Source organism: Polyergus mexicanus, unplaced genomic scaffold, assembly GCF_030449975.1.
Source record: "Polyergus mexicanus isolate NDT 795.1 unplaced genomic scaffold, iyPolMexi1.0 SCAF_26, whole genome shotgun sequence".
NCBI lineage: Eukaryota > Metazoa > Arthropoda > Insecta > Hymenoptera > Formicidae > Polyergus > Polyergus mexicanus.
Genome location: NW_027223346.1, coordinates 1,603,462 through 1,614,740, shown reverse-complemented (window position 1 = coordinate 1,614,740; position 11,279 = coordinate 1,603,462). Strand labels below are relative to the sequence as shown.

General features: G+C 28.3%; 2 protein-coding genes across 7 annotated transcripts in view; one reads left to right on the top strand and one right to left on the bottom strand.

Moving 5' to 3' along the window:
* Mbt (serine/threonine-protein kinase PAK mbt) overlaps positions 1-11,279 on the bottom strand; it is an 83,327-nt gene that overhangs the window by 28,487 nt on the left and 43,561 nt on the right. The window lies entirely within an intron of this gene.
* Positions 438-10,237, top strand: LOC138943360 (odorant receptor 10-like). 5 transcript variants are annotated; one of them, XM_070314140.1, is made up of 8 exons: positions 534-587; positions 6,259-6,479; positions 6,699-6,968; positions 7,140-7,608; positions 7,949-8,048; positions 8,217-8,342; positions 8,560-8,715; positions 10,061-10,237. In XM_070314140.1, the coding sequence occupies exons 2-8, from the start codon at positions 6,371-6,373 to the stop codon at positions 10,112-10,114; spliced, it is 1,284 nt and encodes a 427-aa protein (XP_070170241.1). In that variant the 5' UTR covers positions 534-587; positions 6,259-6,370; the 3' UTR covers positions 10,115-10,237. The 5 variants fall into 5 exon arrangements, with proteins under 5 accessions (XP_070170243.1, XP_070170242.1, XP_070170244.1 ...); XM_070314142.1 differs by lacking the exons at positions 6,259-6,479; positions 6,699-6,968; positions 7,140-7,608; ... (1 more) ...; positions 8,560-8,715; positions 10,061-10,237 and adding exons at positions 1,735-2,004; positions 2,260-2,728; positions 3,456-3,555; positions 3,722-3,847; positions 4,321-4,476 and having other exon boundaries at positions 438-587; positions 7,949-7,989; XM_070314141.1 differs by lacking the exons at positions 6,259-6,479; positions 6,699-6,968; positions 7,140-7,608; ... (2 more) ...; positions 8,560-8,715; positions 10,061-10,237 and adding exons at positions 1,735-2,004; positions 2,260-2,728; positions 3,456-3,555; ... (1 more) ...; positions 4,321-4,476; positions 5,736-5,904 and having other exon boundaries at positions 438-587.

Genomic DNA, 11,279 nt, shown 5'->3' with positions numbered 1-11,279 from the left:
GTTACTTTTACTGTCAAAAAGATAGCTATGAGATATTTATTACAGCTCGTACTTATAATATGGTAACATCGCATTTCTCATGTTTTTAACAATGTCCTTCGCCATAGACATTTGAAATGCACATATACATTTGACATGTACATATTATAGCTCACTTGATGCGACGTTATATCTTATTTTCCTTCTTTCTTTTTTGCTTCAGTTTTCTATAGAGAAAACTTTTAGCGCTACGTAATTACGTGCCGTTATTTCTCGCTACAAAGTACGAAAAAACTTGTAAAACAATTTTGATATATTCCCGATGAATTTCGCCGTAATATCTCTCTCGTCTTATTAGATTATAGACAGATGGTGACATTTTTTTATGACTTATTCTTATGCTCGTAATCTTATTACGAGAAAAAAATTGCGGTCAACTACGGGAATAGCATTTTTAATATTTAATACGTGTTCTTCGATAAAACAGCCAGGCTGCAATACTCGCGTTACAAGCATGCGTACTGAGCATTGTAAAGTGGCAAGAAGAGGGAAGATCTCCTGTCATATTCATATCAGTATGGATGTTTCAAAATCCACAGGTTACAAAGGTATTAATTCAATAACGTACTATGTATCTTTCGCTTATAATATATACGTGTTTTATATATGTTGTAATAATTTTCTAAATTGAAGTATAATATTGCATTACAAATATATATATACTGGGTGGCCCATTTTAATCCATCCAGTCGAACATCTCAAAAACCAAGCCCGGAAGAGAAAAATATTTCACACAAAAGTTGTTTGGTTTCGAGGGGGCCATAAGATGGTGACAATGATTTGACCTTGGAAAATCATTTGAAGGTCACGCGAAGGTCAACTTTAAAATCTTAAATAGAAACCCCCATTTTTTATTTAGTATTCTTGTAGCTGACATCGAGAACTTTCCAAAACACTATAATAAAGTATTATTTTATTCAGTACTTTTTGAGTTATTTTATATTTTAATCTGACATCTTTTGATATAAAAAATTAAATATCTCATAAAATATTCAGTTTTCGATAATCTTACCGTAATACTTTTATGTACAGAATAATGAGATAAATCAATTAGTGCAAAAAAAAAACAAATAATTGTTTAAAAAAATACATCGTAAATAATTTTTTTAAAATTATTATTACTATTATTTTTTTATACTAATTGATTACTGATTGAATTACTATTGAATTACTTATACTAATTGATTTGTATCATTATTCTGTACATAAAAGTATTACGGTAAGATTATCAAAAACTAACTATTTTATGAGATATTTAATTTTTTATATCAAAAAATGTCGAATTAAAATATAAAATAACTCAAAAAGTACTGGATAAAAAGATAGTTTATTATAGCGTTTTGAAAAGCTCTCGAGGCAAGCTGCAAGAATACTAAATAAAAAATGGGGGTTTCTATTTAAGATTTTAAAGTTGACCTTCGCGTGACCTTCAAATGACTCTTCAAAGTCAAACCAATGATACCATCTTATGGCCCCCTCGAAACCAAACAACTTTTCTCTGAAACATTTTTCTCTTCCGGGTTTGGTTTTTGAGATATTCGACTGGATGGATTAAAATGGGCCATCCAGTATATAATATTGCATTGCAATTTTACGCCCTTTTCTATGACATTTTGGCAAGATTATCCTTTATACAATTTACATATAAATTGAATTAAGCCATCCTCAAGTTTCATAAAAAGATTACTTTGCCAGATTTCGTGTGGGCGGTCGAATTAAATCATTTAGGTTTGGGATTGATCGGTTTATGGCCTACAACCAATAATACCGTGAAAAGAAGGATGAAACTTGACATTCGCGTGGGTTTTATTCTTATTTTGATGATATTTATTTCTGGTGTTCCATCTGTATGTGCGCTTGTGCGTGTTTGGGGCGACTTGGAGTTAATGATAGACAATTTACGAATTACATTACCTTTATTCGTAGTTGCTCTGAAATTAATTATTATGCGATGGAAACAAACAGGTATGTCTGGATTTATTTGTGAAACATATGGTTTTACATTTTGTTTCTTTGTCAAATATTATTCCGATTTGTTGGTGCATTATTAAATTGTGACATTACCCACAAATTTATTTGCACATTTTGTATATATGTATATATATATATATGTGTGCGTGTGATGGATGATTTTTTTCGATTCATTAACGTACAAACAGCTATAATAGCTGTATAGTTTAACATTTTTCTATACTGCCGATTCAATTTAATTTGTTTCAGTCCTTTCTTCCATATTAAACACGATGGCGGAAGATTGGATAGTGTCAAAGCTAAGCGCCGAGAGAAATATAATGATGAAATATGCGCGAACTGCTCGATTATTCGCAATTTATACATATATTGTGACGGTATCTTCGTTCGCTCTAGCCATCATTCCTCCATGCGCTGGCCTACCATTCAGATATCTGACAAACCTTACAGATCGGAACAAACCATTGCCGATACAGACGTATTATTTCTATGACACAGATAAGAGTCCACAGTTTGAGTTGACATTTCTCACTCAAGCCTTAACGATACTGCTGGCTCTATTCGTCTACCTGTCGGTAGATGGTCTTCTTGGACTCGTCATTCTTCACATTTGCGGTCAATTAGAGAATTTAAGACATCGATTAGCCAATATGGTCTCACGCAAAGATTTTGATAGAGCACTGAGTGGTAACATTACGATACATATAAGAATCATTAGGTGTGAATTTTGATTACAAGAAAATTTTATATATAAATATCAGAATTATTTGATTTTTGCACGAGATTTTTGATATTCAAACATAAAGCTTATTTTTCGTGTCTGGTTTAATTATACAGAATATTATACTCAATGATACAATATTTAAAACGCCTTAAAACTCATTTTTTATTTTTGTTTCTTAAGAGCTAACATTATATAATATTAGATTTTCTTTAATTTATCGGAAATTATATTTTTATATATAATATTTTTCTTTATATTACAACAACCCATCTATACGCTAAGATACATTTTTTTTTTTTTTTTTTTTTTTTTTTTTTCATTTGTGTTTTTCTCATTGTCGAAAATATTATTTAAAATTTTTTAAAAATTATTTATTTAAAAAATTATATTTAATAAAACTTTTCTTAAAAATTATAAACTTTCTCTCTAACTTGTAGTAAAATTTTCTTTCTGCAAATTTAATATGTTGCATTATAATTGATTAAAATATATTTTGTTAAATAGTTGCATTTCTCAAATATTTCATTCGTCGAAACTTTATTTTCAATTGCTTATAACGCACGAATTTTTTATATCCATATATTATTATTAAAAAGATATCAAGTAAAAAATTAACAAACAATGCAATATTATCTAATGTTACACATGTATATAGAATTTGTTTAATATCTTAATTACTGATTTTATTGTTATATTCTTTTAAACACGTATGCGTACTTAGGTTTGCCTATAACATCGAGGATATATTTACTTTTATGATGCTTGGATTGATATTATATTTTGCTATTATATTTTGTCTATATGGATTTCAATCGTTTATTGTAAGTTTCATTAGTGCAAGTGTATTAAAAATATTAAAAAAATATACGCAATTTATTTTTAAAATAAAAATTTAGGCAATATTTATGTATATTTGCATATTATTATTATTATCATTATATTTACATTAACTTTTACATTGATTTTTGATCCAGATCTATTATTCAGATGATTACAGAAGGAAAAATAAATGATGCGGGTATCTTACGAATAAGCTACATAGTATTTGTTGTTGTAATTCTGTTTACACAAATGTTTCTCTATTGTTATGTCGGAGAGCTGATAACAGAAAAGGTAAGTTATATATGTATGAATGTAAATGATAAATGTTCACGTCTAACATGTCGCTGATAACATGACAAATAATAATTTTGATCTTGACGTATGTTATCAAGATTACGATTCTGAGTAATATCCCTAAAAGATCTTCGCTATCGTTTATTGTTTATGTATATGTTGGCCAGGAAAGAATATGGACTTTGCGTTTGCTATTTTTTACGCAGAGCAAAATCTATATTATATCATCCCGTGCTTTAAGTGCAAAATAAAATTGTCTAATTTTACATGGGTTTAAGACATTTTTCGCGCGATATCGAATATTAGACTGAAATTTACCATGTAATGATAAATATGGTCATGTAATGATAAACCTTTAAGTCTAATATAATAAATTTTCCATAAATTTTCCTCTAACTTTTATTAACGTGGAAGCAATCTAATCTTTGAAATAACAGCTTTCATATATTATTGTATATACATTTGCTTAGTGTGAAGAAATATATCGTGCTTTGTGCGATCTTGAGTGGTACAAACTGGAATCGAGTCAAGTGAAAAATCTTATTATATTAATGATACGAATCCAGAAACCTCTTCGTCTCACCGCAGGAAGAATTGTTCCACTAACAATAACTACTTTCTGCAGCGTAAGATTACTAAATATCTTTGTTTCAACTACTTTTTGCAGCATTTAATATATACAGGGTGTCCCATTTTAATCTCCTCAGGCAAATATCTCAAAAACCAAGCCCGGAAGAGAAAAATGTTTCAGACAAAAGATGTTTGGTTTCGAGGGGGCCATAAGATGGTACCATTAGTTTGACTTTGGAAAATCATTTGAAGGTCATGTGAAGGTCAACTTTAAAATCTTAAATAGAAACTCCCATTTTTTATTTAGTATTCTTGTAGCTGACACCGAGAGCTTTCCAAAACACTATAATAAAGTATTTTTTCATTAAGTACTTTTTGAGTTATTTTATATTTTAATCTGACATATTTTGATATAAAAAATAAAATATTTCGTAAAATATTCAGTTTTCGATAATACCGTAATACTTTTATGTACAGAATAATGAGACAAATTAATTAGTGCGAAAAAAAACAAATAATTGTTTAAAAAAATACATTGTAAATAATTTTCTTAAAAACAATTTTTTTTTTATACTAATTGATTTGTCTCATTATTCTGTACATAGAAGTATTACGGTAAGATTATCGAAAACTAAATATTTTACGAGATATTTAATTTTTTATATCAAAATATGTCAGATTAAAATATAAAATAACTCAAAAAGTACTTAATAAACAAATACTTTGTTATAGTGTTTTGGAAAGCTCTCGATGTCAGCTACAAGAATACTAAATAAAAAATGGGGGTTTTCATTTAAGATTTTAAAGTTGATCTTCACATGACCTTCAAATGATTTTCCAAAGTCAAACCAATGGTACCATCTTATGGCCCCCTCGAAACCAAACAACTTTTGTCTGAAACGTTTTTCTCTTCCGGGCTTGGTTTTTGAGATATTTGCCTGAGGAGATTAAAATGGGACACTCTGTATTATATATAAGATCAAATTATTAATGTTAATCTTAATCTCTAAATATTACTATTATTTATATAAATCAGAAAAAAATGCGATGATATATACTTTTTTGATTTTCTAACATTTGCTAAAACAGAATAATTCTTTTAAATATAAATATTTAAATTATTTTTATTCATATATTATATCTGTAGATCAAGAAAGAGAATATCATCTATTTAGTATATGACTCAAATATTACAATTGCTATTATAAATTTGTAAAATAAAATTATAGTCAATATATACATTCTAAAAATTAAATTTTGAAAATATTCTCAATAAATGAATATCTATATATGTATATATATATTTTTTTTTTAGTTTGTAAAAACCTCGGTTGGATATATATCGTTTTTGTTGGCGCATGCCTGAAAAAATCAAACTCTCTTTAGTATTTTATTATATAATAATTAGAAAATGAGTAGAAGAAGAAGGATAAACTTATTTTCCCCTAATTAAAATAAGGAATAAGATTCAATAATTGTATTCATTACGGGAGAAATAAAGTTTCTTATTTTACTTCATAGTATTTGTAATTTATTGTAAGAAATATGTTATTATAGTAATGATACGAACCCAGGAATTTCTTTACATTAGTGCAAGAAAAATTATTTCTCTAACGGTAACTACTTTCTGCAGTGTAAGATTAATAAGTATCTCTAGAGAGAATTTAACTACATTTTGCAGTTTTTACTAAGACAAAATTTCATATTCATTGCACATTTAGAAACACGCTACAAAGTACAAAAAAAACTTTTAAGACAAGTTCGATGATATATAGCGACACAATACACTTCTCACTTTATTAAAAAAACCACATGTACGTAATTATTCTTATGCCCAGAAAGTTCTGTTACGAAGCAGGCAAAAAATTGCGTAAGCCACTGGAAGTAGCATCTTTAATATTTAATGCATTCTTCGACGAAGCATTCATTTATTGTACGCGCCTCACGAGCATGCAGTCATCTCATTATAGTATAGGATGGCATAAACACGACAATCAACACCTTAATATATCCGCGTTAGATTTCGATATGGATATATCAGAATCTTCAGGTTACAGAGGTATTGAGACGATGTTATACATTTTTCGCTTATAATCCCTATATTCAATATCTTTAATAAAAATTTTTAAATTAGAATTGTATTGCATTAATATGTCACATTGCAGTTTTATTACTTTTCAACAAAATTGTACAATCTACATATGCATTTATCGTATTGAAAATATCGCATGATTATCGTATTGAAAATTTTTTATTCTATAAAAAAAAATTCTTTCAGATTTTGAATGGGCGATTGAACTGAATCGTCTGACTTTAAATTTGATCGGCTTGTGGCCTAGAAACAATTATTTTACTCTGAAAAGATTCGCGTCTGACATTCGCATGGGTTTTGCTTTTATCATGATAACATTTTTCTGTATAATTCCTCTTATTTATGCGCTTATGCGAGTTTGGGGCGACATGGTGCTAATGATAGACAATTTACGATTTACATTACCTATACTGTCGGTTTTATTAAAACTTGTTATTATGCGATGGAAGCAATCAAGTATGTCTGGATCGATTTGATGTAGAATGCGTAACTATAGATCATATTTTTTTGTCAAATTCTATTGGAGTACTTAATTTATTACTACAGTCGTAACAGTAAATTAGATATAAGTTGTGTGTTATTTTAAATTATTTTACTATTGATATCGATTTTTTTTGCCTTCCCAAGTTGTCTTATCGATCATAAGCATGATGAGGGAAGATTGGACGACATTGAAACTAGATGCAGAAAGAGATGTAATGATAAAGCGTATGGAAACCGCTCGACTGATTGTAATTTGTGCATACGTTCTGATGATATCCGCGTTAATTATGGTTACCATTTTTCCTTATTTTGGCGTACCGTTCAGACGTCTGACAAATCTCACGGATCGGGACAAACCGTTACCGCTCCAGGCATATTATTTCTACGACACAGATAAGAATCCGCAGTTCGAATTAACGTATCTTACTCAAGTTATAGCGGTGTTTTTGGTCGTGATAATTTATACGTCAGTAGATACTTTTCTTGGATTCGTGATTCTTCATATCTGCGGGCAATTAGAAAACTTCAGACGCCGGTTAGTCGATTTGGTCATCGGCAAAGAGTTTAACAAAGCTCTGAGAAACTACATAGTAACTCATTTACGGCTTATCAGGTGTGAGTTTTGATTATGACGTAACTGAATTTAATAAGTACAACATAACTTTTGAAGAAATTGTTTCTACCATTGTATTATAAATTTTATAGGTTTAACTTTCTTCTGATCATACAAGGTTGATCACATATATATATATATATATATCACTATTTATGTAAGATGAGATTTTCTTTCTTTTCTTTTCGTTAATATTAAGTAGAAAAAATTGTACATTTAATTATTACATGTGTATATAATCTTAGTATATAAGCGTGAATTTTCGTACAATATGTACTAAGTATATAATTTTCCATTAATTATAATATAATAGCTTTCTAAATGTGTTCTATATTTAAAGGTATATTAATAACGTTGAAGATATATTTACTTTAATGATGCTTGGATCGATAATATATTTTAGCATTATATTTTGTCTATCTGGATTTGCATTGCTTGTTGTAAGTTCCAGTAACATAGATTCTATTGAAAATGTAAAAGATATATTTCAATTTATTAATTTTTCAAATATACAATTTGTGTATGTGCAGTATCCAATTGTATGCGCTTGTATGTTATTATTATCTATTTTTTACTCTGTTTTTATTAATTAGTAAAATGTTATTCAGATGATTAATAATGAGAAGATAAATGCCGCGAATTTCTCACAAATATGCTACATGATAGTAGCTATCATTATTATTTTTATGCAAATGTTTTTCTATTGCTATGCTGGAGATTTAATAACAGAACAAGTAAGTTACAATCTTATATACGTATACATAAATATGATGTACATTATTTGTCATTTTGCCACCTTGCTTGCTGATTTAATAATTATTATATCTTATTATATTTTATGATTTAATTATTATATATAAATTTTCATTCAACTTTTATTATTCTTTATAAAAATAGTCAATATTGAATTAATATAAATATTTATATATTATTATATGTATCCTTGAAAAGTGGGAAGCAGTATACCATGCTGTGTACGATCGTGAGTGGTATAAATGGGAGTCGAGACAAGCGAAAAATCTTATTCTATTAATGATGCGAGTTCAGCAACCCTGCGGTATCACTGCGGGAAAGATTGTTCCATTAACGATGACTACTTTTTGCAGCGTAAGATTATTAATATTTTTTAGTTTAAATTTTAGTTAAAATTTTATGCGTCACTCATTCTCTTCTCTGTACCTATATAATTATTAGTTATATAAGTATCATTTAAATAAAGCAAGTGCAATAAAAGATATATCTTTTTATAACTTTTTAATAGATATTAAGGCTCCTGGGTACTTGCTGCTGTCATATTAGAATCGAGACGTCAGAGACGAGAATGATACGCTAAGGATTCTTGCGTGTCATTTTTAAATATAAAGATATTTTGATGAAACAATAACATAGATCGCTTTAGCATATTTGTAAGATTGTCCGAAAACTATGCTTTTCCCTTGACAGTTAATAAACAGCTGTAAAATGAGTGTGATATGAAACATATATGCTTTTAGCATAGTCTTCAGACAATTTTTTAAGTGTGCGATCTGTGTTGTTTCATTAAAATTCTTTTTATTTAAAAATGACACGTAAGAATTCTCAGCGTGTCATTCTCGCCTTTGACGTCACGATTCCAATAAGGCCGCGGCGAGTATCCTGGATATTATCCTTAATATAAAAAATATTTTCAAAATGTATTAACATTGTAACTTTTAATTTTATATTAAATCTGTTGGTTAAAAATATATTTTATCCAATAATAAAACTTTAAGATTTAAATTTAAATTATTCATTATTTAGATATTAGGTGTACAACTTTGCTTCCGCCGTTCTTTTTCCGAAATTCGAGGCTTTATTGTAAAAAACTGGTTATACATTTATGATTCAAAGTATTGTCCACTCCCAATCATCGTGCCAATTCTTTTTCACTTTGACTCGAGTCTTCGTTAAGTAATGCCTCCAATTCTGCATCTTCGAAAACCTTCTCTCTTCCACCGCTATGCCGGTCTTCGACGTGAAAATCACCGTTCTTGAAGCGTTGAAACCACTCGCGACACGTTCTTTCGCTAATAGCGGCTTCACCATAAGTATTTGAGAGCATTCGATGAGCCTCAGCCGCAGATTTCTTCATATTGAAGCAGAAAATTAAAACCTCCCGCAAATGACGAGAATTTGGCTCGTAAACTGATATTTTCAATCGAGAATAACTTATGATGCAGACACAAATCGACTAATGTTTCTATGGGGTTATGTTGACAGATGCCCAAGTTTATCGCATGACGTCTACGATCTATTTATTTCGACCACTACTTACCGCTAAAGCCATCTATAGGAAAACGGCGGAAGCAAAGTTGTACACCTAATATTAAAAATGTAATTACAAATATAACACGGAATCGTGAGCAATTTAATTAAAAATTTTATTTTATAGTTTCGTAAAAATATCTTTAAATAAAAATGTATTTATTTGCAGCTATTAAAAACATCAGCGGGTTATATATCATTTTTATCAGCAATGATGGATTAAAGAATTAAGCTGGTATTATATAGTAGTAACACATAATAATACATAGTAATACATTAATTCGAGAAAATGAGAATATAAGGAATGGATATATTTTTCTCCAGTTAAAATTATTAATAAAAGACAATAATTACAATCGTTATAAAGAAGCTAAAAGTTTTAATTCGAGATATTTATATTCGATGTTTCTTTTCGTACATTATGTTATTCTTCTTTCAAGATTACGATCATCGTTGTTATACAAATAAGCCGATTCAAACTGTAGATTTAAATATCGCGTTTTCTTCGCATATAAAAAAAATAAACTCTTAATTTCATATTTTTTCCGTCTGCTGTTGCAAAAATATTAATATGTGTTACATGTGTTATATGTGTTGTTGCAATAAATGTGTTCTTGCAACAAGTATGTGAAAAATATGTAAAGCTACTGTGCGACATTCTATATTTATTTTATTATACTTGTTTCTTTCTTTTTTGTTAACATTTTTTACCATACAAGAAATTGTCCATTTATATTATATACATATAACATATTGTACAATTATTTGCCATTATCATTTGAAATTAATGCAGATATATGAAGCGTTACAAAGTACGGAAAAACTTTTAATACAAGTTTGACAATATATAGAGATACAATATATTTTGCGCCTTGTCAAAAAGAGGCATTTGTAATTATTATTTTTATTTTTCAAGCTTGTATGCGTGTGTATGCACGCGCGTAAAAATATTAAATATTTTTATTTTACGCTTTGTAGCATTTATAATATTAGAACGATACAGAATAATTCTTTCAAGTATAAATATTCGAATTTTCTTTTATTCATATATTATATCTGTGAATCAAGAAAGTATCATTTAATTATTATAAACATAGTCGATATTCATCATATTTTTATAAAAATTTTATTTTGAAAATATATTTAATAATGTCTATTTTCAATTTGTAAAAACCTAGGTTAGACATATATCGCTTCTGTTGGCACATATTTGAAAAAAATCAAACTTTTTCTAGCATATCTCATTATACAATAATATTATAATAATTAATAATTAGAGACTGAGTAAGAAGAAGGATGAACTTATTTTCTTCTAATTAGAATAACGAATAAAAATCAATAAAAAATGAATCCATTACGGTACAAATAATGTTTCATACTTTACTTCA

Bases quoted from the DNA above. Each gene is read 5' to 3' on its own strand.
- LOC138943360 (XM_070314140.1), top strand. From the start codon at position 6,371: ATGCAGTCATCTCATTATAGTATAGGATGGCATAAACACGACAATCAA. The intron at 6,480-6,698 runs GTATTGAGACGA...AAATTCTTTCAG, and splicing joins AGAATCTTCAGGTTACAGAG to ATTTTGAATGGGCGATTGAA. The intron at 8,343-8,559 runs GTAAGTTACAAT...ATCCTTGAAAAG, and splicing joins GAGATTTAATAACAGAACAA to TGGGAAGCAGTATACCATGC.